Here is a 27,656-nt window from a genome sequence, read left to right as displayed (position 1 = left end):
GAGCCTGTAGCTCGAGGAAGAAGTCTGGCTCACTTTATACACTTGGATGTATTTGGAAAATACTGCTTGGGTGTAGTTTTCAACTACTAAATTATTGTGGCAACCTTTTTAAATACTGTAGGCACACTAGAGTACCTGCATGGTCTAATCTTGTGCTCCTTATTTCTTAACTTTGAGAAAAGTACAATTTTCTCAGTGGTCTTTGAGACTGTTGATGAATTGCTCGTTCAAGAGCAGATATCTGGACTGTAGAGGTAACAATAGCTAAATATATTTGTAAAGGTAAAAATAAATAAATTTAACACCCTAGATTATTCTTCTCAGCCTTGAATTATAAACCAGCAGGTCATAGAACCACACTAGGATTAAAAGCTGTGGTGTGATCTCCCAAAGTAAAACATGCCTGGGTAAAAATGTGAGTATGCAAAGGGATGGCTCTGTCTGGTTCTGTGAGGTACAGCAGTCGCTCCCTGATCACTGGCCCTTTGTCTAATTAACAAATTTTATCATGGGATACTTCATTATGTTAAAGGACAGATTGTTTTGTTTTTGTTTAAACAGAAACCTTTCTGGAAAAATCTAGGGAAATAGTTGAATTGTTCAGTTAGACTTTTGCGGTGTGTCATTGTTTTTAAACCTCTTACTGGCATGGAGAGATCTTTGATTTATACAGATAAAGCCCTGCTGTTGTCATGGGTGACTATGGGTGAATTGTCAGCTTTATTTTAATTCTAGGGACAAATAGGTATCATTATCTGTACTGTCATTACCACCATTAGTCTTTGTACATTGGTTAAATCATTTATATTTAACTGAAATTTAAATGTGGTTGATGCACTTTATATAAATAAGTGCTACCTGAAGTCCTTAACATCTAAGTTAATTGTTAAATAAAGTAAAATACTTATCTATTTCAGATAACTCTTATTCTTTCAAAGTATTTTCCAGATAAATCAATAACTTTTTGCAGCTGTTCTATGCAAAACATAACATAAAATATTTGTAGCAGCTGTATGAAAATCACAATTAACTGAGATTATGGCTCTGTATTTCAGTGTTCTGATTTTTGAATCCTTTCTTTTAGGTAGACAATGTTATTAGCTCAGATCAATCGAGACTCTCAGGGAATGACGGAGTTTTCTGGAGGAGGAATGGAGGCCCAGCACGTGACTCTGTGTCTGACAGAAGCTGTAGCTGTGCAAGGTGACCCTTCAGGTTAAAATACCTCTACATTATTATGTCTTTTCTCTATGAAACTCAGATAAAACACTGACATTCATGTTGTTTATTCCAAATTAAAAATCCATCAGAAAACAGTTAACTGAGATTGATTAAAATCACTAATTTAATTCAGGATGGAAATTATCTTTTAATTAAGATAATAGAAGTGTAAATGTGCCAAAAATATATGAAATATAAAATCTGACTTTATTCTCTGTATAGTCTTATTGTTTTATACTTTGTAAATTCAGTTGATATGTAAGTATGTATTAAGCAAATTGAGTTTTAAAATAGATTAATGACTTGAAATTGGCTTAAACTTGATGTTTCGTGACAGCTTTGTTATGATTTTATGTGATTACAAACTCTCTCCTAAATCTGCATTTTAATCTAAATAGTTTTGTATTAATGACAAGTAGTTTGTACAAAACAAAATTATCGATACAGTATGTGTGTCATTATTTCACTGTTGGCTCTGATGATTTAATTCATAGTTGTCCTAAAACCTCAGCTTTGTAGTTATTTATTCAGTGACATTGTATTTTTTTTAGTTAAGGAAAATAACATTTAGCTGTCATGTTTACAGAGCAAAATCTAGAATCTATGACCCTAGTACATGTCTCAGGCTTAGAAATCAGAAAGCAAGTAAGAATTACAAATAAGAATTCTTCTTATTTGTCAAATCAATGTGCCTTGAGAAGATGTCATAATTTATGGAGGTCTCTCAGCTGAGATTTCTAGAGTTCCATGCTGGTTGTAGTGAAGGTGAACTTTTTTCCCTGCTAGATGGTGACAACTTGGAAAACATGGAAGGTGTAAGTTTGCAAGCAGTCACTCTGGCTGATGGCTCCACTGCTTACATCCAGCACAATTCTAAAGGTAGGCAGAGCACTGCCAGCTGATGGCTGCTGAAGTGGTATTCCCCTTTCTAACCCTCTCTTTGCATTGTAAAGTCAGGCAAAATCTCTACAATGTTTCTGAAGCTCCAATTCCAGTGGGGAATTATGGTAATGCTATAAAATAAATGTTTTTGTTTTGCCACTAATAAGATGCAAAAATGAAATTCAGAACATGAGTCAAACAAAAGTGAAGAGATCTTTATGGTTCAAACCCAGATATCAATATTCTGCCTAACAGATAGGACAGCAGACCTTTTCTGCTTTTTTAATCCCAGAATTTTAAAAGCTCTGTAGAGTCACGCTGTGCTTTCTATTTACCAAACATTATTTCTTGTTGATATTTTATTTATATGTTAATCTAGAAACTATCTACTGTGTATTAAAACTGTGATGTGTTACACAATTAGAATTCTTAACAATATTCTGTGTATTTCAGATGGCAAATTAATGGATGGCCAAGTGATTCAATTAGAAGATGGTTCTGCTGCTTATGTTCAACATGTACCTATGCCTAAAAGCAGTGAGTGCAATAATACAAGAAATATGTTCTAAAATAATGTATTACTGATAAATATTGCTGTTAAGTAATTAACATTCATGATAATAGCTTGATTTCTTATTTTAATGGAACTAATCATGAAGAGATCTTGGGTATTTTGTAGTCCTGGGTATTGAATGTTTCATCTTTCCATCTAAGGAATCTCTGAAGTCTTGCTGTAATTGTTCTTCTGAGCAGGGGAGAGCCTGCGCCTGGAGGATGGACAGGCAGTTCAGCTGGAGGATGGCACCACAGCATTTATCCATCACACCTCAAAAGGTAACTGCTCTGCCAAGTGCCATTTGTCACCTCAGTGTCCAACAGACCTTCAGCAGTGTTTAACTCAGTGTTTTACTCTCTAAAAACTATCATCTTAATGGGATTCCCAGTGTGAATTACTTGTTGCTTTAACTTTGACAGCCGAAAATTGTTGAAATGACTGTTTCAGTTCTTGACTTGGGCCTCATATAACAGTTATAAATGAAATCAAACCCAGTGTGTTTCACTGTTTATTTATCCCAGGATCACATTAAAGTGAGTTTATACCTTTAGGTAGTAGGGCAGAAAATGTGACAGCTGACAGTCAAGAATGCAAATGTAGTTATTCCAGATAACATGTGTTTCTGCAGAAGATGATTACACTAGTCTTGGAAATGGTACTGCTTCTCTAGAAAAAGTGATCAAGTATATATTTTAAGTCTGTTTAAACCAGAATGATAATTACATTTTACAACCAACAATAGTAAGAGGAAAGAATGTAATATAGAATTTTTTTTGTTAAAAGTTGTTTGATATTTTGTGCTTCTTTTTGCATGTTTGATTGATTCTCTTCTTAAAATGTGAGATCTGTGAGTTCTAAAATCTAAAGTAATGATATAAATAGATGTGGTATATTATTTTCATTTTATTATAGGTGGATTTGAAATGGAAAGTATATTTGTGTTCCTGATTTCCTTTATAAATAAAACTAGATCAATATCTTTTTTTTTTAACTTTTTGAAGTGTAGAAATAAAACTGTAGGAGGTGTTGTCTTGAAAACAAATTCCTGTGTTATTCACAGTATTATTTTAAGTGTTTATGTATCTCATGTACTAGTGGTTCTATTTCCCATATATTTGATATGTGTCTATGATTTCAGGAGACACCTCCTGGAGAGCAGTAGTTTCCCATGTAACACTCTGCTGCTCCTTTCAGAACCCTAACACTGTGCAATATCATTCCTCAGACAGTTATGACCAGAGTGCCCTGCAGGCTGTGCAGCTGGAGGATGGAACCACTGCCTACATCCACCACACAGTGCAGATGCCCCAGTCTGACACCATTCTGGCCATCCAGGCTGATGGCACAGTGGCAGGACTGCACACAGGAGATGCTGCCATCGACCCTGACACCATCAGTGCTTTGGAGCAGTATGCAGCCAAGGTACTCTGCAAGGCATTTTCTCTAGCCATCATGTCTTAAAAAATACACAGCACAACATACCTGGCAGCACAGCACAAGCCAACTATTGTTTAAGAAATGAAATTGTAACTGGGAGAGTTTCAGACTCCTAGAAAACACCAAATTGTCATGACAGTGCTTCACTGTCCTGAGCAGCTCTGGTGCATAGTGTTCCATAAAAAGGAGAAAAGATTGAACACTGAACTGGAGTAGGATTTAGAAAGCCATTTAGACATTTAAATGATAATCTTCTCTATTCTATAAGCATTGTAAAGGAGTCTCTTGGAAGGACACTGTTTGCAAAGAAGGACAAAGTTGAATTATTCTTGTTCAGGCACTGTTGCTGGATTAATTTTTTTTCCTGAATGGGAAGAGAATGGCCTGGTGTACTGAGCAAGGGCAACACATGGTATGAAGTGTAGAAAAGACAATCAGACAGTTCAGAAAAAAACTTCTTTGATCTATATTTTCAATAGTAAAAATGCAGTAGGGTGCACAAAATTCATGTTGTTCACTTTCCTGGGCTCTCTAAAGCATGATGTAAGTATGGTAATGGGTGATGCAACTTCCATGACTCTGTAGTTAAGCTGTGTCCCAGTTGCTGGGTAATTGCCATCAGTGCTTGTATTGCTCTGCAAAAAGAGCAGAATATATTTTAAAGTCTGTCCTCTTAATGTCACAGAGAGTTGTCAAAATTTGGGAGGCCAGTTAGGATAATTAAATAGCTTATTCACTATTCTTTTCATTATGCTTCTCTCTGCTAGAATTGAGAAATCTTAAGGCAGACAGTCAAATTGTGTTGTGATTTAACATTTAATGAAATTAAAGGTAATTCAATGTTAGTTGAGCTGTAATCACAAGCTTTTATACATTCCACAGGTACTATTTCATTTTGATTAAATCAATCACAACTTTGCCCTTCTTAACTGGTGGCTATATTAATCATAATTTCTGATATATATATATGTTTTGAGAAGGTGAAAAAGAAACAGAAGAAATGCAAATAAATTTGCATTTTCATCCTATTTAACTCAATATGGGTTTTTTTAATTCTGTAATGTGAATTTGTTTCCTGTAGTGCACTTCTGTGTTTGTTGAGGAAGAAATGTTTTCTTTAAGCTTTCATCTCAGAACCTTATTCTGAGTGGTACTGCTGGAACCTTTAGGGGACAGTCAGTAGAAGTGAGTTTCCAAGCACTACACCTACAAAACCAAATATCAGCTCAATGGTCAGAACCCTGGCTCTCTCTTAAAAGAGGAAGTGTGGTTTTGTGATTCTTCTCCATGTCCATGCACTCTTCATAGTGAGGCAAGGTACACTTTTCATAGCTGGTGTTTCAGACACTTTGAGAAGGATACAGGAAGAAATAAAATACACATGGTAAGTATATGATAGGTTTTTATAAAATTTTAGGTAGCCCAAAAAAGAGTAGTGCCTTGTCATTGGCTGCACCAGTTTCAGAACTGGGAAACATCAGGTGAAGCTCTCATGTGATGGGTTCAACGAGAATGAAGATGCTTTTTCAAACAGCTCCAAGTTAAGCACTGCTTGTAGGATATTGTGAACACTAATATGTCCTTGGATTCAAGGAGTAATTAGATAAAGTCATGGAAGAAAAATGTGTCCATGGCTATTAGGTAGAAACTCGTTCAGGAAGCTCATAAACCACAAATTGCTTGGAAGTTGGCAGAATATTATGGGGAATGCATCACTACATGCTTGGCCTGTTTGTTTAGTGTTCTCCAGCTTCTGCTGCTGGCTGCTGGTGGGAGTGAAATGGTGCAGTGGTATGGCCTTTACTTTGACTCAATGTAGGTGCCCTTGTGTTTTTATTTGAAGGCAGACTAAATCTTTCTTTAGCATAAAGGAGATTATTTTAGGAGGAGCTCAAAGATCTGCCCTGGAATCCCTCCAGAATTCTTACAGTACTGCAAAAGAGAAGTTTAAAGTTGGGTGTCTTTTTTTGTTTGGTTCTTTTAAGGCTTTCTTTTTGAAATTTAAAGGGCAAAGAAAAGAAAGGTGAATTTGGAGAGTGGTGGTTCTTTTTTGTTTCCCTGTCCTATGCAACAGGCAGAAACAGAAAGATCAGTGGGGTGCCCAAGATCAGTGTAGAATATAAGAGAGTTCATACCAAGAGGCCCAAGCAGACTCCGCAGAAGCTCACTGGAAGTGGTGGAACATGGACATTTTTCATTGTCCTCACTTCTCCTTGAGGCAGGAAAGTGCCACTTTCCACAACATGCAAAGCACATGCAGACTTAACTTGAGCCCTCTAATTTTGGGCTGAGTCAATGGCACCATCCTCCCAGAGCAAGCCAGGAGAAAAGGTCATTGCTCTCAGTGATGGAATGGTGAAGAGGTTACAGCACATCCTTGCCTCCCAAAATCTGCTCTCCTGTGCCATCCCAGCTGCTGGCAGAGTGCAGGAACTGGGATTTGTGCCTGCCTCAACACGTGCACACACGTTCTCTTGGCATCATTTGTTTCCAATAGTTGATCAAGTTCTAATGTCATGTCAGCAGTTCTTCTCTCTACCAACAGCAGGGAGTTCAGGATGAAGTAATTCAGGTCTCCTTTCTGTGCAGGTTCTCGCCTCTTCCTTTAAAAATTCTGAGGGAGAAGGTCCCAAAATAGATGTTGTTTCCCTCTGAAAAAAAGGCCCCAAAATCCCCTGCTTTCTGACACTCTTTTCAATCTTTTTGTAATGTAAATTTACCTCTGTTTAGGCACTTGCCTTATTACTGTTGTAGCTCAAAGTTCCCAAAAGTAAATGGTCTAATTTAGAGAGGGAGTGTGAAAACCTCTCCTGGGATGAGTTCTGCCAGCCTCCAGGCAAACTGCTGGGGCTGCTGCTGTGGGCAAGGTGCTGCACACAACCCCAGTGATCTCAGGGGCCTGCTGTGCTCTTGGGAGGGAGGGGTGCTGCCAAACTGCTCTAGAGAAGAATAAAATCACTCAGACTAGGCTTAGGTGCATCAGTCTTAGCCTTGAATATAATGGAGGCAGAGAGTATTGTGAATGCCTGTGGTTAGTACAGAGACAACTTAAGGATGGGAAACAATGCAAAGTATACTTTAATTTTTGTATAGTGACCAGTAACATGCTGTTCTTTGAGCTGCTGCTCAAAGAGTTTGGGGTGTTTTTTTAAACTGGGTAATTACATCTTTATTTAAATAAAAATTTCACATTAACATCCAACAGTCTTTCAAATATTTTTATGAGCTCCTTGGAAACAGCAATACCTTTCTCCTCCTGGAGACTGTCTTTAAAAACAAACCTATGTAGCAATACCCAAGTCTTTGCTTAGCTGTAATTTGACTTGTTCAAATTGAGATGTAACACATTGTCTTAGGTATTTTGATTCAAAAAGCAGTTGTGCTGTTTGAACAAGTACATTCTGCTTAATGGAGTGAGAGAGATATCTTCATTATAAAATAAGTAAATGTTTGGGGTTTTTTGTCAGTACTCAGTATTGTTAAATTTATTGATTTATTGTAATGGTTTTTGCAGTCTATTAATTTAACATCCTTAGTTCTTGCAGTCTTTCCTAGCCTGTTATAAAACAACTTTGCTGTTGTGTAATGCAGGTGCTGCAAGTGGTGATTTTTGTGTAAGTTGATGTACTATGGGATAACCATGTTCCAAGAGGGAGCTAGAGAGCTATGAAATAATAAACCCAGGAACTGTCTGTAACCCTCTGTTTCTCAGATGAATAAAAGTAACTGGTGTAAATGTTTTTCCTATTTCAACTTTGTTTTTCAGGTGTCTATTGATGGAAATGACAGTGTTAGTAGCACAGGAATTATAGGTGAAAATGAACAAGATAAAAAAATGCAGGTATGTTCTTAATACAAAATAATTAAATATATTTATTTCTTTTGTCTTTTCTGCCCAGCAAGGTGCATGACAGGGAGTCCTGTAGCCATGAACTATGGTTTGCTTCTACCCTTCAGAAGTTGTAGATTTCAAATAATACAGATGGATTATAATATCTCAAACTATACAGATAGATTATATTAGCTCACTCTGTACAAGATCCTGTCACAAGAGTTGTAAAAGATCTTCTAATACTTACTGTTGTCTAGGGGGTTTTCCTGTTAAAAGGTAATTAAAAATTAGGTTGGCTTTCTAAGATTTTTCAAGCTGACTTGAGTATTTCTTCAATAACAGTGTAAGTATTTCAGAAGTTCTTTCCAGAGAAGGAGCTGACTTTTGATAGTATTTAAAGCAGAACAATGCTGTCTCAGTTATTAGATTTGTGCTAGGAGAGACCATTCCAGGCACAGGTCTGGAGCTGTTCTCTCTTTAATGACTTATTTTGATTCCACTTGCCCTGTTAGGGTCCCTGACCTTTAGAGCAGGTTTTATAAGGAATCAGTAGTTAAGAGTGTTGCTCCTAGAGAATGCTTAAAGAACAGAAAAAGACTTCAACTTCTTCTTCTGGATCCATATTGTTTGTACACAGCAATGTAAAAACCTTTAAATGTTAAAAGATTAATGTAAAAGTTCAAAGGGTAATGGAAAATAGAGGTGCAGCTTACTAAGTCTCAAGTTTTTTTCCCTAGGATCCATAAAATTATGTAAGGAGAATGGTATTTGGCATTATAATGTATTTTATTAAAGGAAAACACAAAGAAAAATGTATCCTGGGCTTCAAATATAAAACTAAAACAATACTAAAAACTCTATATCCTCACATGTTCAGATGACAAAATCAAAAAGGGAAAAGTCATTGCATTGAGAATGGGGCTGCTCTGGGCAAACCTTTTCTCCTTTTTGCTTAATTTAAGAAATAATGAAGTAGTCAAGGAGGAAAAATGTCTTCTTCCAAGTTCAAAATACATAATCTGTGAAAGGAATAATTATAGACTCACCTCTCACAGCTCAGATTTTCTATTTTTATTTTCTACAAGTTAGATCCCACAATATTTAAAGCTGCAGACACTTCACTTTTGCCTGTGTGGCATGACTGTGGAAGGAGAGAATAACTAATACATTATTTACTGTATTGGACCACGTTTCAGAAAATGAAATCAAGAAATTTAGAGGGTTTGCACTTGTAGGTTGGAATAGAGGTACAACTCCAATGAAAGGCAAAATTCAAGGAGGAGTAAGATAAAAGCTTTGTTGGTTTTACCTGGAGTAAGAGCCAATTAAGCAGAATTACTTGTAATCAGTATCCACCTAAATATTGATTTTGGCTTCAGCCCCAAAGCAAACTGAATGTGGTTTTATCTTATACATATATGGCAACATATGAGCAATATGGAAATGTGCCAATCTGTGGAGCACTGCATGTTCCAAACAAAACAAGATCTGATATTTCCAAAAGGTAATGAGGCTTAGGCTCAAATTCTGACCCTTATAAGGTGACTACAGCTGGCCTTCAGTTGAAGGGGCCCACAGCTATCAGTTCTGTATAAAAATAGAAATCATTCTTATATCTTGATTTAAGTAGATACCTACTTGGAGCTCATTCTGTATTCGTATGTATTAATCTATAATTTATAAAATAGTCTCACACTTAGATGCAGAATTAAATAGGTGTATATTTATAAACTTTTTAATTCCACAGGGAACAGCATAGAACAGATGTCACACTGCTAAGCAGTCACTCAGACTTGCATGTGGTTAGTTAGGTGTTTCAGCAAAGAAAAAAAAGCATAAAACCTCTTTGTGATTTCTACATGGGAAAACAAAAGACTCTGTGTGCCCAAATGGATATCTCACTATTTCCTTTCAAACCTGTCATACCCATCTGCTCATAATACACATTTTGGTTATATGATTCTGCTTTTATGTGTGCAGTAGAAAAATCTGATCCAAGGAAAAATCTGATCCAAGATCTTTGTTTTTCTCCTGTGTTACCTTTCTGAGATCAGGATGCATTTGTGATCTCCTAAAAATACAGGGTGTTAAATTCTATTTATTTATTCATTCTATTTAAAAGTATTTGAAGCACACAGTTCCTCTCAGTAAGTTCCACATTATTAGAAAGGTGCTTCCTTCCCAGTTTTTGTATCCATCTTAATATTGGTAGGATTATGGCTGGTTATTTCCTTGCAGATATCAGCACATTGCAGAATTGTTTTCATTTTCTTTTCAACTTTGGCATATTTGAGCTTTATGACAGAACTTAGCAAGTATACACATATTTTTAGATAAATATTTTCATATTAATATTTTTATAAGCTGGAACAACAAAGAAATAGTAGTAAAGATATAGATAGGAAAAAAATTATTAGTGCCTCAGTGCAAATGTTCAACCAAGTGTGTTCTTTGTGATCCTTATGTATTGAAGTGATTTCTGTGATTCATGCTGTCATAGGTTAAACAATATTAGCAGTAATGGGTTCTGGATCCAGATTATTTTTCTCTGTGGTTTCCAGAGGAGACTTTCTGAAGTGATGGAGTTGAACATTTCAGCTGATTAAAAGTTTTGTATTAAACTTTGCTCCTTTAGTCTTACAAATATTCTGAAGATAACGGGTTATTCCATCCTCTCTGAAGGATCTGTAGGAAAGGTGTTAGCAGTGAAATCTGTGATTCTCTGGAAGACGAAATAAAGGTGTGTGCTGCTGCAGTCTCCCTGGTGCAGGGAGCTGTGCTGGGAGGGCTCAGGTGGCTGAAGTGCTGTGATGATGGATCCAGGCTCTTAAAAGGGCCAGCTGGGAAGGAGAGCAGCAGGAGCTGCCCTTCCACTGGGAACAGCACAGGGTTGTGGGATGGGAGGTGGCTCAGCCCAGAGTGGGTGCTGAGCTGGTGACTGTGCACAAGGTCATGGTCAGGAGGAAGATGAAGCCTTCTCCAGACAAGTGGAGCAAGCCTGGTGTGCGCAGGCCCTCATGGGGAATTTTAACCTCCTCGGTATCTGCAGAAGGGCATCACAGCCGGGCACAGGAGGAGCAGAATGGAGCTCAGGGATGGCAAGGGGCAGTCTGAGCAGGCTACTGAGCAAAGGGAGCCACTTTGCAGAGCCTCAGTTGCCAAAAGAATTAGTTGGGAATGTGAACGTTGGGAGCAGACTTCAGGAGTGTCCATCCTTAGGGATACTCAGAACCTGTTTGGATATGGCTGTGAGCAATCTGACACTGTTTTCTGCTGCGAGTATTGTCTCCTCATCCAGCCTGTGAAATCTTCTTTTGACAGTTTGGAATAGAATTGGATCTGTAACAGAAGGGAGGTGATTTGAAAGGACAGACTGTATAAAACAGTCTCAACTGCTTTGCACAGAGTTGTGTGCACGTGCTGATGTTTGGGCTGCTGCTTTTGTGTTCTGTCTGTATGAATGTTGGGTTTTTTCATGTTTCTTGGCATGTCAGTGTAGAAAGGAGCCTGTACAAAGGTTTCAGGTGCCTCCTGAAGCTGTGCTGTTTATTTTCTTCTTGACATGCCACAAGGGAGAGTAGAACCTGGCTCACAACGCTCCAGTTAGCTTGATCAAAGTGCATGCATGGCAGACCAAGTTCAAAATGCTTTACTTCATTTTCAAAAATGCTCATTCTAAGGATATTTAATTATTGTTTGCCCTTTCCATGAACTTATATTTGAAGGTAGTCTGATTTATAACTAATTTCCCTTAGGAACAAATCTAGCACCTATGACTTGTCTGTCTACTAATTTGGTCATTTTAGCACTGTGCTTATATTTAAAATAATTTGTCTTTGTTATTGGACTAATTAACACAAGCTTTTAAATTTGCTAGGTTCAAGTAAATGGTTTACAGTTTCCATCATGGTTTTCAGTTATTTATTTTTAGTTTATTGAGGGCTCAGAAATACATGGCATAGTAAAGCAAAGAGAAACAAAAGAAACCTGTCAAAATCAGCTCTGGCTTGATAGCAAAATAAAGTGTGTAACTTCTCTGATCCCTTTTGGTTGGTTTTTTTTTTTAAGGATGTGGTTGGGGTTTTTAAATTTTTTTTTTCCTTTCACTTCAGATTGTCTTGCAAGGACATGGAACAAGAGTGACTGCAAAATCTCAACAGACTGGAGAGAAAGCCTTTCGCTGTGATTATGATGGCTGTGGAAAGCTGTACACAACAGCTCACCATCTTAAGGTGAGGAGATGTAAAATGTGCATTGCTACTCTGTAAATATGATATTTTTGGAAAGGTTATGTGGTTAAAAGTAATAGAAATTGAGAGGGAGCCAGTTGCAATGAGGCTGTTTTGTCAGATGTTTATTGGATTGATTTTACAGTAATTGGTGGTGCTCAGCTGAGTTTACTTTGTGTTCTGGGATCATGTTCAGCTGCTCATTGCCAGCATGGTGAGGTTTTTCCTACCAGCAGTGTCACAGAAATCCTGGAATCCAGCATTTGTTTTATCAACTTTACATGTATGCATGATCATGAAAAAATTCCAGGTTTTGAAATATTTCACCATCGTAGTACAAAGTGACACTCTTCAAAATTAATATTCAGAGTGAAAAGATGGCACATCTTTTCACAGATGGTCACTTCTTAATTCTGTTCCTTATTTTAAATTAAGTAAAGGAGTTACTGAAATGGTGAATGGTCTAGGGCTGCTGACATTCCAGCTGAGGCTGGCACAGTCCCTTGCTGATGAGGTAACCTGCTCACAGTGCTGCTTTGTGTCTGACCACAGGAGCCGGTGAGTGGCTGGCTTTGGGAGTCATTGCTAAAATGATGTCCTTGCTGTAGAGGTTTCATGCAATATTACAGCATCACTGGAAGCATTCTGTGGAGTCAAAAATCAGATAGAGAGTGGGCTCTGAGGCATATTTACCTCCTGTCTTTAGTGTAGTGCATGATGGCAACTGTGCATGTATTTACAGAAGTGTTTTGTGCCAAACTGACTGGCAGGATCAGGTCAGACCTTGCAAAGAGACCTCTTTAGTTTTAGGGACAATGTTGTTTGCATATTTTGTTATTTTTTTCATCACTGACATAAACAGACACTTCAATGTGAATCTTAGTGAGATAAATAAAATATGTGGGCTTTGAGAATGAACTGTTTCTGTGCTGAAGTAACCAGATACAGCATTTCATTAAGTCACTGTATTGGATGTCCACAGGTGCATGAAAGGTCTCACACAGGAGACAGACCATACCAGTGTGAGCATCCTGGATGTGGCAAAGCCTTTGCAACAGGTAATCTTGTGCAGACTAGCTCCTCCTGCTTGTTAGTGTTTGTGAATAAAGTACATTTTTAATATTGTCTTTTTTAACTGCTGAGTTGGTTGGGACAACTGGAAAAAAAAAAGCTACATTTTTATCTAGTGTAGCAATAGAAAGGACAGAGGATTTAAGTCTTACTGAAGGGGGAAGGAGGTGAAGCACTCAACACTTCCCTCACTCTTCTCCTGTCATCTACAGTCAGATAATGTTAAAAATAGGCCTTTCTTACCATTAAACTAATAGCAAAAGTTAAATGAGGTGATAATAGAAAGATGAACCTGTAGGCTAGGGGCAGATTCCTGATCTTCTGGTCTAAATTTGAAAGGAACTGTGAGAGAAGATGCTGGTTTAAGTGTTCTTTATTGAATTTGTATCAGAGTGACATCTGTCATGAAGGGAACTCTCCATTTGTACAGATTACTCTGCTCATAAATGATGCTCTCCCTGAGATGGAATTTGATTGTACAAAATGCAGTTATGAGGAAAGAAACATGGAAGAAAGTAGAAGAGCAAAACTTGTTTCAAATTTTATTCTTTTACTTGGAATGTAAATTAGTATTATGCTTAGAGAAGTTAGGCTCTGGTTTTTTAATAAGGTAATTTTCAGATAACTTAATCTGATCTAATACATTTGCTACAATTGCTCTGAACAGAAACAAGCAAAATAAATACTGATGCAAAGAGTCAAAAGGGAAACAAGCACACTTTTAAAGGGCTGCACCTAAGTTTAATTGCATAGTGTTTGTAAAGGGATTTCAAAACTATGTCATTAAATACTCTCTTCCTTTGCAACACGCTGGTGTATGGCTATAAACAGTTGTTAGTTTATAAACACTGTATTTTTGATCAGAGCCATTGTACTGTTGTAGTTCTGCAATCCTTGCCTTGGACAAATTCACTTTAAGTACTGCGTAGTCTTTGGTTTAAATGTAAAGAACTCTCCTGGGTTGGGTCATGAAATTGAGTTTATTTTAGATATAAATGTGAATTAATGCTCAGCTTGGTTAAAATGCTTAATGCTTTTAAAAACATGAAGAACAGGAGTTTCAGCTGTTTTGGGGAGAACTCACTGAAATTAAAGCAGATATCATTTTCTTACAGATTTTATTTTGTACAAATTTATACATCACTTGTGGATACAAGTGACATTCAGGTTTATTTTCTAAAATGGCTATTTCAGGCTTCTTTGGTCATTATCTTTTCAGTGAAGTGCTGAAAGGAAAATTTTGCTTAAATGCTCATTGTAAAATAATTTATAGAGGGTCTGATCCAAAATTCACTTCAGACTGGTAGAGCTTTTGATGATGATGAGTTCCTAAAAGCAATCTTAAAGAGAATGAGTGTCTATGACTGCTCTTGGTTGGCACCAGTATATGTGATTTTACTGCTGACTTCTTTTGTGGCTATTGCTTTTCCTGTGAGCAAATAATTAGATGTCATTTGATGGCAGTAGTGGGAAGAGGTAAAAACTCGATGGAATGCACAGCACATGGCTTCTTCAGAAGGCAGACTAAATATTTGTCCACATAATTGCAGTTTATCCTTCTGAAAGGAAAGAGAAGAATCATGGAAATAAATAAAATAATAAAAAATAAAGAATTAAGAATTTCTAAACTGTTACCTAGAGATCTGCTGCTCTGTCGGGTAGAATGAAGAGCTTGCAAAGAATGAAAGAGTAAATTTTACTCATCAACATTGCTGAGTGGAATAGCAAGCCCAGCTTTTGCTGGTGATGTTTGATGAGTGCTGTGACTGTGTGTTGGTTTCTGAGTATCCTGGCTGTGTGCTGGTGCCCTGCTGGCACCCTTTGTGTCACCCTTTGATGAGTGCAGTGATTCTGTGTTGGTTGCTGAGTGCCTGGCTGTGTGCTGGTGCCCTGCTGACACCCTTGTGTCACCTTTGCTGACTGCTCTGATTCTGGTTGGTTGCTGAGTGCCTGGTTGTGTGCTGGTGCCCTGCTGACACCCTTTGTGTCACCCTTTGATGAGTGCAGTGATTCTGGTTGGTTGCTGAGTGCCTGTGTGCTGGTGTCCTGCTGTCACCCTTTGATGCTGTGCTGTGGTTGTGTGTTGGTTGCTGAGTGCCTGGCTGTGTGCTGGTGCCCTGCTGACACCCTTGAGTGTCCTGGCTGTGTGCTGTGCCCTGCTGACACCCTTGTGTCCCCAGGGTACGGGCTGAAGAGCCACGTGCGCACGCACACCGGGGAGAAGCCCTATCGCTGCACCGAGGAGAACTGCACCAAGTCCTTCAAGACTTCTGGAGACCTGCAGAAGCACATTAGGACACACACAGGTACCCTCAGCACACATCTTTGTTCATTCACCTCGGTGCATCTTTAGTTCTTTCTCTTTCCTCATTCTGTGACTTTATACTGACAAAATCAGCCTGTGTATATTCTCTTTCTGAAGCCCAGTGAGCTCAGCAGCATTTCAGCATGGTAAGCATTAAATCCAGCATGCTTTTCTTGGAAAAAGTGCTAAAGCATTCACACTGCTATGGCAAATGCACTAACTTCTAGCAGTGCCTCACTTACATTGTCACTGAGTCACTCATTGCTTTTACAGTTTCATCTGCAGCTGTAACAGAACAAGGAACTTTTCCTCATTAATCTGTCTTGCCTTTTAGAAATGGCTTCAGTGTTCCTCAGTTTTGGTGCTTTAATATAACTCGCATGCCAGCTCCATGAAAGTTGATATTCTGAGCTTGTTATCCTCATTTCCCATCTCTTCTTCCAGCAGAAAAACCAAAATGTCATAGAAAACCAACAGCTACTAACACTTGCAAAGGCACAAAAAAGAAAATCTTACATTTTGTCTAAAAACATTCAATTGAAAGCCAAACCACAAATTCTAGACAGCACACTACACTCTGCAAAACTGTGGCTGCACACACGTGTAAACAAGATTGCACAATGTCTCCTTTGTGCCTGTGATCTTCAAGAAAAACAACCCCTGAATGTAGGAAGGACAATCTATCACTTGCTAACCCATTCCATTAAATATATTGATGTCTGGGCTGGAGCACTGACAAGCTTTTCCACTGATCTGTCTGAATCTGTGAGTCAAGAAGAAACAATAAAAAAAGTAGGGGTTTAGATTTTTTTCAAGTTAAAAATACTTATAATATGGGGGATGGGATGTAAATATAGGCCATAAAAATTGTTAAAACTCAGGATTATATTAAGATATTTCTGCTTTTTTGGACTTCCATACACAAAAAGATGCTGTTGGGATTAGTTCTATTTTCATTTTTAAACATCAGTTTGAACACATATAATCTCAGCTCTAGAAGAGGACTGTTGATATGCACTGCATCAAGTATGGACTATGAACTGAAAGGTTTCCTATCTGTGGACTGTTTTCTTTCCTTTTTTATGGCCACAGAAGGCGTGAGGTAATTTAATCTGTTTAGCAGTTGAGATAAAAGATTTGAGCCAGCCCTATGTAACCTACCCACCTGAACAGTATGAGTAATAGAATCATACTCTCCCAGCAGAGCAGGGGGCAGAGGTGTCTCATTTTACATTTATGAGTTTCCAGGAAGCTAAAGAGTGAGAGGAAAAGTGCAGCACCAGCTCTGTGCAGGTGGATGGAGCAGCGTGTGCTCACGCCTTGTGCAAGCTGCAGCAGGGCAGGGGGCAGCCCTGGGCTCTCCCCCTCCCTCCCACGGCTCAGAAACCTTTCCCTTCTTTAGGAGGTACTTCAGGGTCAGCACTTGCTTCACTTTCTGCCTGTTTGAACCAGAAGTGACTTCTCCCCCTGTTTGAGTAGAGTCAAGTCCTGCTTTCAGTGCCATCAAACGCCTGCCTTGGCTTCCCCCATGAGCTCCCCAGACACGCGGCTCTGGCATCGGGAGAGCTGCTGTGGATGCTGCCCTGTGCTGCAGAGGGGTACAGCCTCAAGGCTTTGCATTTCTAGAGCTGGAATTCGCTGCCACCTGGAAACAGGTCGCTTAGCTAGGAAGTACATTAGAATTTGAAAAGGCCCCTCCAGGGACCGGTCTGGTGACATTCCTGCGGGCATTGTTTTGGAGGATCTGGCCTGGTTTCTGGCGCAGGGTCTGTTGCTGGGTGGGGCTGGCCTTGCTGCTTTGGGACTGTTTGGGGTCCCGGCTGCAGCGAGGATTAGGGGAGCCATGGAAACACAACACTGAGGTGTTCGGGGAATACACACTGCCTTGGCAGGAAGCTGCAAAACCTTCCCAAACAGCCACCCGAAGGAGTGAATTGTAGTTTCCTCTGCCAAGGAGCGATCTGCTTTGGAGTTTTGTGGTATTACTGTCTATCAGGACTTGTTCTTTTATTTCTAATTACCTACAATTCTATCTGTAGTGCTATTCTGCTCTTGCTCTCAGATTCTGCTCTTTGGTAAGCAGCTCAGTGTGTGGAATGTACTCAGCTCTAGAAATGGGAAATTACCCCAGGACATCCTGTCAGTGGCTCCAATGTCTCCAAATTTAACGCCCCTTGCTCTCCTTCTCTGTGTGCTTTGATAGATCTGAAAGGTCGGGGTTATTGCAGTATTATTGGTTGGCCTTGTCTGCTATTCATGCTGAAATGCTGTGGTGCAGCGATGTAAGTTACTGTGCTTAAAATTATATTGCACGAAGAGACTTTAAAAGAACCTGTATTTGTGATTTGCTTTGGTCTGGGGTTAGAAAGTTGAGTTTCATGACTGCTTCTCTTTAAAAGTTTGTTCTTTTTTAAGGTTAAGTGCTTTCTATAATAAGTTTTACTAATCCATGTTTATCCTGGTTATATGTTAAACCATGAAGATTTTTTTTTCATTTGAAGAATTAACAATTGTTAAATGTCAGTGGTATGATACACTTGGTTTGGAGAATATATGCATGAATTGGGGAGGTTCTTAAACAGTTGCTAGATTATGGGCAGTGTGCAAGCTAATCCAAGCAACTGATTCTATGCATGAATCAGTTCTGGTTTATGCTGTTAAAGTAGAAAACAGTCTGTTCTGTACATGTTAAAGTATTAATCTAAAGGCTTCATAATTTAGCTTACAGACTGTATGATTTTCCTGAATTTTGTCCATTTTGGCGAAACTAGAACACTCCACAGTGGCATGTTCATGGTATTTCTGACTGAGGATTTCACATTTAAAATTAGGTAGCTTTAGGTTCCTACATTCAAGTCTAAGTGTAACTTGGGATTTTCATTCTTTTGTAACCTTTGCTGTGCACCTTTTCTTGTCCTCTTTTTCAGGTGAAAGGCCTTTTAAGTGTCCCTTTGAAGGATGTGGCAGGTCATTCACAACATCTAATATTAGAAAGGTTCACATCAGGACACACACGGGCGAGAGGCCTTATTACTGTACAGAGCCAGGATGTGGGAGAGCTTTTGCCAGTGCAACTAATTATAAGAATCATGTGAGAATACACACAGGTACATGAGTGATTTATTGTACTTTGAAGTGGAATCTGCTTGGGAGAGGCTGTGTCATTCTCCTTGTGAACAATGTTTTGGTGTGCTGTAATTGGGTATAGTCATGTTTTATGACTTGGCTTGGTAATTCTGTTTGGGTGTCCTCTCCGCACAGCTCAGGATATTTAAGCAGTTAGATTTCCCACCTTGCTGTCAAGGCAGAATAATTTTGGTTTGGATACAAAGTTTTTTAAACTGGGCATTGGGCTGAATCCTTAATATGATTCTGGGGCTTGCCTCCCTTGTGAGCTGTTTCTTAAATAAATAGCAGTAAAGGACAAGTCTGAGCTCAACTTTGGCTCACTGTTATGAGTCACCCTTTCATCCCAGCTGTATTTTCCTTGCTGCTGGAACTGTGGTCAAAACTTCCTTTTTTATAGACTAGATGTGAAAATACTTATCTAGTGAGCAGAATACTTATTTGGTGAGCAAAAATAATAAGCACAAATTTGAAGATTCTAAAATGTAAAAGCCAGTGATAGCCAAATCAGCTTGGCAGCATCATGTATGTTATAGAAACACAGACAAGCTTCGTAGAGCAACATTTTATAGCTTAGTTTATATTTTTAGTTTACAATGTAATTGGGACACTCATTCCATTGATTTTTAAATGGAAGGGTTTTTTATATGAAACCATAATTGTTTATACACATGCTTCCTATGGATTTCGTCAGAGCTTTCAATACTCAAAAATGATACTAGTCAATCAGTATATCTGATCATTGAGGAAAACTATGGGCTTCCAGTAATAAAAGAACAAAATTCTCAGTACAATGACAAACAATAATTGCAGCTTTCAGCCTGTATCATTGAGCCTTCATCAGAAGGATGTTTTAGATGGAATGATATGGAGAAAAATGGGCCAAATTTACTGGCAGTAATTCTTAAAGACAGTAAGATGTTGTATTGATAAACTTTCTGTGGTTGAGCTTCTCTGTTGCCTTTGAAATTAAAGTATGGTTGGCAATGAAAGTTTATCCTCAAATATCATTTGCTGGCAATTTTTCCTGTGCATCCTTTAATAAAATTCTCTTTATCCCTTTTGTTTTCCTGTGCAGGGGAGAAGCCCTATGTGTGTACAGTTCCTGGCTGTGACAAACGTTTCACAGAGTATTCCAGTTTATACAAACATCATGTTGTACATACTCATTCCAAACCCTACAACTGCAATCACTGTGGGAAGACCTACAAGCAGATCTCTACCCTTGCTATGCACAAACGGACAGCACACAACGACACAGAGCCCATTGAGGAAGAACAAGAGGCTTTCTTTGAGCCACCTCCAGGTTAGAATTGCAGCCTTTGAATCTCTAGTTGGGGGATGGTATTTTGCTGGGGGATTTTGGTAGCCAAGGAAATGAAAACATAGATAAAAAGTTAAAGTACTTAATAAAGATATCTTAATTTCTCTGTAAGACTTTTTAGGGTGGTAGGTAACTTGTAAACAGAAATTGCATGGTAATTGGCCAGATAATAAACTAATTTATAGCACTCATGGGGTTAAGAGAGAAATTTGAGTTGAAATCTCAGCAAACCTGCTAAAAACATGAATGTGGCTAAGGGACCAGAGAGACTCTAAGCTGATTACAACTTATTGGACTTTTGTTAGGGATTTTTCAAAGAGTGTGTATATATGTAACACCATGGCTGGTGACAATCTTTTGTGTGGGAGTAAAGGCTCTGCCTTGAGAAAAAAAATCTGTTTTTGCAGTACAGTGATAGGGGCTGGCTTTGCTGTGGTTTAGAGCAGTTTCTGTAAACTGTCCTAGAGGCAGAGATGGAAAGGAGCTGCTGGGCTGCAGTACTCCTCAGAGTTTGCTGCTCATGGTATCATGAGTATTGAATCCTGTGAGTATAAAGGATCAGACTGAAGGAAATACTGTGAAAGGACAAACACCACTTGTCCAATTGTGATTTTTGGATGTGCCTGAAGATCAGAAATATCCCCACAAACTGTTTTGGTTAGCAAAGTTGTTTTGCTCCATGTTCGTGGGAAACTGCACTGAACACCTCAAGCAGACTTGCTATAGCTTAATTCCTTCCTTTAAAGGAATGATAACATTTATTTGCTGAGGTTAAACATTTATAAAGATAAGGAATTTACTTAAATCTTCACACAAAGGCATGTCACTAGATTCTTCTGTATGTTGGTTAATTAATAACTTAAAAAAAAAAAATCCAGTTGTGTTTGCATGGAGTCCCTTGCATGGAGACGTTAACGTTTAATGAATAAATTAGAAATGTTTATCACATTTTGATATTTGCTTACAAACTGAATGTATATGTAGTATTTATGTGTCTTTAAACTGATTGCTAGAAGATTACACCCCATGTTCCCAAAATAAGACTTTCTGACTTGCTTCTGGTATCTTTCCTTCTTTCATTTTTCTCATCTTTCCACTAATTTTTTATGTTGGAGTGTTTAAAACCTTCAGACAAGACGGGGACTTGTCATTGGCTTTCCTGGGAGCATTTAGAGTATGGAAAGTAACCTCTTGCCTCTTTGTGTCCAATAGGTCAAGGTGAAGATGTGCTCAAAGGCTCCCAGATCACCTATGTGACAGGTGTAGAGGGAGAAGATGTCATTTCTGCACAGGTTGCTACAGTCACTCAGTCAGGATTAGGCCAACAAGTAGCACTCATATCCCAGGATGGAACCCAACATGTAAGTGTCACCTGGAACCCAACCACTCAGTGTCACCTGCTGACAAAACCAGGCTGAGAACTGAGGCACAGGTTGTAGCTTCTCCATGGGCTCTCTGGAATCACACAGGATTCTGGATAAATGTTGGTGGAAAGAAGCTTCTTTGGAGCTGTGTCAGGATCTCTTTAGGGTTGTGCTCCTGTGGAGTACCTAAGTGAAACCACATATTTTGACACATTAAACTGTAAAGTTTTCCAGAGTTAGGGGATTGGTCTGTCCTTGTTATCTTTGTCACTCTGAAAAGAACTTTCTAAACAACTACTATATATACAGCCTGTTTCTGAGGCTTCTCACAATTCCCAGATTATGCTGTTAATGTCTGATGGGCATCTTCACTGTCTTGTCTGCACACACTTTGGGGGGTTGAGGGGTGGGGGAAGTCTTTGCAGTCCAGGTGCTTCCTTCACAAGCAGTTTGGTTGGTAGTGTGCAGTTTCTAACATAAACTAAAGGATAAGGAATCCTTTGATACTATTTTCCACTTGAATATTCCTATGGCTGTCTTTTTTTAAGGTTTTCCATGAATACATGTTTTTAGGGATTTCATATGAAATTTCTTTTGAAGGGGATTTCAACACAAATCTTTTGATTCACTGTGCAGTATATTGAAGGCTTTTGGGAAAAAAATTTCTGTATCAGCTGGCAGGGCAACTGAAGTACCAGTAATATATGAAAGATATATTCTGAATTCAGACTGAAATAAAATATCCAAGAGGCCTGTTACATTGCCAGGACATTGGAAATTCAGCAATACTAAGTAACTGGCATTTTTACCCTCTAAAATGAAGGCCTGCAGAAGCCTTGACACAGAATTCTTATATTTAAATTATCGTTCAGCTTGACTTCAGTTCTGGGATTTATTAACTTGTAAATCAGACATCAAATTATATATCTGATACCTTAATGCATTTATACTGGAGACATCAGTAATTTATATCATTAATTAGTTATGGATTGTTTATTTGTGGCTTCAATTCTAAGCCCTCATAGGGCTCTTTAGTATTTACATCAAGATCAAAGTATGTCAGGTGGTACAACCTTAAATCCCATTGACCCATAGATAATCTGTTATGCTGTTATTTGGGATAACATGGAGTCGTGGGCTCTGGGATTAGGCTTGCAGCCCCTCCTCCTCCTGAGGGCCATATTGCGTTCTGTGAGCAGGTCAGTGTGTCTGAAAGGTCAGAGCTGTTGGATCACAGCCAGTGGGGCAGAGGGAATGAGGCTGGAGCGGCTCTGAGCCCTTCCCTGCCTCAGGAGCTGCTGTGTGTTGCAGGTGAACATTTCCCAGGCAGACATGCAGGCCATCGGCAACACCATCACCATGGTGACACAAGATGGCACCACCATCACCGTCCCTGCCCACGACGCCGTCATCTCCTCGGCCGGCACGCACTCGGTGGCCATGGTCACTGCAGAGGGCACCGAGGGACAGCAGGTGAGGACACTGCCCTGCACTCCTGCTCCTGTCCCCTCAGGGCTGGTGGCAAAGGGGCCCTGAGCCACCACACTGCTGGCACTGATGCAGATTTAGCTCAGCAGTTCCCAGCACCTGGCCCACACATCCCCTCCTAAGTGCCTGATGTGTCCTACCCAGGGCTGTACATCTGCAGGTTTTAATGTTTTAAAATGTTTTAAAAACAAGGAGGCACCAAGAAAAAAAAAAATCTGAGGTACCAGTCCAATGATTCATTTAGGTGTCTGTAAAATAACACCTAGAAATGCCAAGCTTTTCCCCCAAAGTCACACAGTAAATGTGTGACAGAACTAAGTATAGAATCCAGTATGAACTATAATTTCATTGGTTAATATTATGAGACTGTAATTTATTTGGCAGATGGGAAACATTTGTGTAAGTCTATATCTTTGGGTTAGTTTTTAATGTACAGATAAAACAGCTAACTTTTTTTACAAATATGATGTTATCTTTAAGTTAAAATTCATTCTACTGTTCTAAAATTGCACCACATAAAAATAAAGATAGTTATTAATCTCTGTGTAGCTAATCACAGGTCTGTAGGTGCATTTATTGAATTGCTGCAGTCCTGAGGATATTTATATTTTAAGACCTAGTAATAATTTAGAGAACACAATTATGGCAACTTTTGTTTTGCACAATACAGTTATGCTGATGAGTGATCCCAGCTTTGAAGGCAGTGGTGGTAGGAGGTGAGGGGCAGAACAGATGTGCCAGGCAGGTGACTGTGTCCCTTTGTCCTGAAGGTTGCAATTGTGGCCCAGGACCTAGCAGCGTTTCACAGTGCCTCCTCAGAAATGGGACACCAGCAGCACGGACACCACCTAGTGACTACAGAAACCAGACCTGTCACATTGTTGGCCACATCCAATGGGACACAAATTGCAGTACAGGTAAGATGGGGAGAAATGTTTTTTTTTTGGAGTGTTTGTTACTTCTAGAGCTAGAAGCTACCTAGTCAGGTAACAAAATTATTTGAATAAGCTTGGCTTCCTGAAAAAAAAAATAGCCCACAACTAAATTATCACGTATTTAAAACAATATATAGGGTTAGGAAGAGGAATAAACAGCATCTGATTTTCCAAATCTACTTATAGAACTGTGCAATAAGGGGAAGGCTGGGGGAGGTCTAAACTTCAAGTCCACCAAGTAATTCATGGGCTCACAGGTTTTCAGTGAAAAAGTGCTTTTGTTCATCCTTCAGCTTTACATATAGGATTGACACATACAAATCCAAACCCTCAAGGATAAATTGCTATGAACTTATAAAATTAGCAGATTTGTTATTTGAACCTTGAAATGCTAATAGCAAAATAGGGCAAACAGTTATAAAGAAAGATTAATAATCAGAAATCTCTGGAAATAGTGACCTTCTGTAATGTGCCAAACCAGCACAGTACAAACAGTCTCTGTAAATAGTTCCTCACATTGTTCAAACACTGTCAGGAAAAGGTAATTTCTAGGTATGAAAGAGCTCTTAAGAGCTCAGATTGAAAGGAATAGTATTAATATCCTCAAGCAGAAACAAGAGATTGTTATTTTACCCTTTGTTAAATGGAAAGTAGCAAGTGAGATGCTGGTGAAAGTTGAGAAGCCCTGAATTCTGAACTCCTCTCTTTTGAGCTAAGTTGGCACTAATCAAAACTGCCTGTAAGAGAAACCATGTCAGAAGGCAATTTTTGCATGAGGGAAAGAAAAAAAGTAGCTAAAAGGGTCCTTTGAATGAAAGGAAGACAGGCACTCTCTGCACAAGCCCCTCTTCTGTTACCAGCAATGGGGCATTAACTTAAGTCTCTTTACATTAATTAAACTTAAAATACACAAATAGAAGAGAGAGATTTTAAAGTTAAAATACTGTTGATTATTCCTGAGGGTTTGATTGGCTTTTCTCTTGTACTTCAATACTAACAAATTAATCCATTTGGTTTCTAAGTCCTGGTAAAGCCAGTAGCCTGATAGTCCTATTGAAATCCTAACGAGGTGCAAACAGAGCTCTTGATTTGAGTAGATCCTGAATGTGATATGCAGTGACTGTAAAATAACAAGTGATATTTAAAATTGTCCCATTAGGTCAAGCAATTTGGTTTTACCTTTCACACTCTCATATGTGTTTTTTTCTGAGCCAATAGGTAGTGGCCAGCTTTACGTTTTTTTGTGAGGCTGAGGTTGTCCTCAGTGTTCCCATAAACACAGTATAAAACTCCATGGATTCCTTCCCAAAATTGTGTCAAGTTGTATTTATTCAGGGTTGCTTATCTTACTTCTGGTAGTACCAGATAGTTAAGAGAGGAAATTAACTGTAGAATCAAACAGTGTCATCACAACAGCTTTTTTATGCAGTTGGGATTCTGCAATAAATAATAATAAATAAAAACACTTTTTTAATAAATTAATGTCACATGGTGTTCCAAAGAGCTGACTTTCTGTTAAGAGAGTTAGGAAAAATGAAGATGTTTGCTTGCTTTACCAGTGATAAAATCAAATGCAACAGCCACTGGGACTTCTGTGCCTGGTCTGAACTTTGTAATATCTGCCAAGTAAAATATCACCTACTTTGTGGGTCATGAAGTGTGTTTATCATGCAGCAGTTCTTTGAAGCACATGTATTTGGTGGTTACACATAAACTCAGTGTAATCTCCTAGCAGCAGCTATCTTAATTGTCAAGCTGATTAGATAGCTGCTGGTATATATTATCATCCAGGAGAGGTGTGACAGTACTGATCACACTTATTTGGGCTGAAGTACTGTTTGGTATCTAGATCTTTGCTTTCAGAACTTTTTGGATGCATTTATTATCTAAGTGTAACGTTCTGGATTTTTTTCTGTTTGAATGTGTTTGTTTCAGCTTGGAGAACAACAGTCTCTGGAAGAAGCCATTAGAATAGCCTCCAGAATACAACAGGGGGAAACACCAGGGATTGATGATTAACTTGTAAAACTGCTACCAGAACAATAGAGTGAAAGGTATTTTATTTTCAACCAACAAAGGTCCATGCCAGCAACAGCCCGTAAAAACTTTGAAGTCCCCCACTCACTGATACTGTGTACACATTTTATGCAAGAGTGAAGAACATTTTCTAAGTTTTGTGTACATAACCCTTGGAATGGACTGACATCATCTACTTCCAACCGTTGCATTCAGGAATATGGAATTAGGATTATATAGTAAACTTCCTTGTTATCCTTTCATCAGATTTCAGACTGGTCTACAAGCAAGTAAAAAATAGAAGTATTGGAATTAATTTTTAATGTCATGTACAAATAATGAAGGCATTACTGAAGATTTCAGCTGTTTAAATAACCATTTCAGGAACCCTTACAAGTAATAAAGGCAACAAAGCCTTTTTAAATTGCATTCCATTAATGGAAAAGTCTTGGATTTTGAGCCTACTACTGTAAATCTTCGTATTTTGATTTGTTTCATACAGATTTGAATACTCTTTAGATTATCTACCCCATCTCATTCATTGTAAATACAGACTGTTAATGCTGGAAGTGCTAATTATATTATCTTTAAATTGGATTATGTACAAAGAACTGGTTGTTGAATATTAAAGAAAGTAAATCTAATGATTTTGTTTCTTTACATATTTTACTTAAGATGTTACTCTTGAATTATTATGCAATAAAATATAGCAAGATTGTATTGTTTAGATAGGATGATATTGTCATGTGACATACTGTTTTACTTCTTACTGAGACTGAAGTTCAAATTATTTATTTACGGCCTTGTATAAATTTTTCAAAGGTTTATTTATCATAAACTGAATTTTTTGGCATTAATTTTGATCGTAATCCACTATAGTGTATTAAGCAAATATTGGTAATAGTTATTTCAGACATTCTAAAACACTACAAGAGTGATTTTTCACTAAAAGGTGAAGTTCCCCATTTTCAAGTGAACTATTTTCAAATGGTGCATTTGCAGCAAAAGTCCAAGTACTAATAGTTGTTTTCAACAGTTCTGAGTGCCTGCTGCTACCATTCAGTACCTAGGATGTGCTTGATAATCAGTGCTTTTGAAAATCAGGACACAAGTTACTAGGAAAAAGGGATTAATGATGATGTAAGTACAATGCTCCTCTCCAACTGTCGTTCTGTAAAGGAAAAAATCCGTTGTAGATATGTCTAAAATATACAGCAAAATGTAACTTTCAATTTTTTTTATATGAAGAAGTGTTTTTACTCTTGTCTTGTTAGCAAGCTGGTTAAGCAAGTTAAACATTTCTGGCTTCCTGTAAGATTCAGTGCTTATTTTAGATTAGTGTCAAGAGCACTTCTGAAACTGAAGCCTCACCTTTAGCTTTCTCAAGGGAAGGATTGAACAGCCTCTGGACAAAGTCTTTATTAAGGAATCCCAAGTACTGTGAGGTGCACATCCTACATGAAAAAATAAAGTCCATAACTAAGTACCCTGAGGTGTTTGACCTCAGAAAGGCCAAGTTTGAATAGAATGAGCCAATTTATTGTGAATTACTGTATCAGTGTGGGCTGTAGCCTTTTATGTTTTCTACACAGAAGCAGCGAGAGAAAACAGTACTGTAGGATAGATGGGGACAAAGGAAAGGCCATTCTCTGCATAAATTACAAAGTGAAACTTGAAAACATATAGGTTGTCTGTAACTTTTGTATAGGATTGAGGTTGCTTGCTCACTTAGGTGCCAGTTTTCCTGAAATGTTGTAAATCTTGATATCCCATGGAGATAAATGTACTATGCAAGGAGGATTAATTGCCTGTCAACTAGATCAGTTTCTTAGTACTTATCACCTTTTAGAAATTAAAGTTGTATCATTTG

General features: G+C 38.3%; 1 protein-coding gene across 3 annotated transcripts in view; it reads left to right on the top strand.

The window, feature by feature from the left end:
- The window catches only part of ZNF143 (zinc finger protein 143), a 38,228-nt gene extending 10,572 nt beyond the window's left edge, over positions 1-27,656 (top strand). For 2 of the 3 annotated variants that reach the window (XM_054275870.1, XM_054275871.1), the window contains exons 2-16: positions 1,085-1,215; positions 2,008-2,100; positions 2,557-2,640; positions 2,857-2,937; positions 3,885-4,081; positions 7,863-7,937; positions 12,041-12,160; positions 13,140-13,215; positions 15,409-15,534; positions 18,461-18,640; positions 19,738-19,965; positions 21,196-21,344; positions 22,659-22,820; positions 23,606-23,752; positions 25,706-27,656. In XM_054275870.1, coding sequence (XP_054131845.1) covers positions 1,092-1,215; positions 2,008-2,100; positions 2,557-2,640; positions 2,857-2,937; positions 3,885-4,081; positions 7,863-7,937; positions 12,041-12,160; positions 13,140-13,215; positions 15,409-15,534; positions 18,461-18,640; positions 19,738-19,965; positions 21,196-21,344; positions 22,659-22,820; positions 23,606-23,752; positions 25,706-25,789 — 1,926 coding nt within the window. In that variant the 5' untranslated portion in view covers positions 1,085-1,091 and the 3' untranslated portion in view covers positions 25,790-27,656. The remainder of the gene's footprint in view (positions 1-1,084; positions 1,216-2,007; positions 2,101-2,556; positions 2,641-2,856; positions 2,938-3,884; positions 4,082-7,862; positions 7,938-12,040; positions 12,161-13,139; positions 13,216-15,408; positions 15,535-18,460; positions 18,641-19,737; positions 19,966-21,195; positions 21,345-22,658; positions 22,821-23,605; positions 23,753-25,705) is intronic. The other variant, XM_054275873.1, reaches the window with a different exon arrangement.

This window comes from Melozone crissalis, unplaced genomic scaffold (assembly GCF_028551555.1).
Source record: "Melozone crissalis strain CALT ecotype California unplaced genomic scaffold, PUWL_Pcris_2 ptg000018l_1, whole genome shotgun sequence".
NCBI classification, from domain to species: domain Eukaryota; kingdom Metazoa; phylum Chordata; class Aves; order Passeriformes; family Passerellidae; genus Melozone; species Melozone crissalis.
The sequence above is the reverse complement of the archived record's forward strand: the minus strand, read 5'-3'. Positions and strand labels throughout refer to the sequence as shown.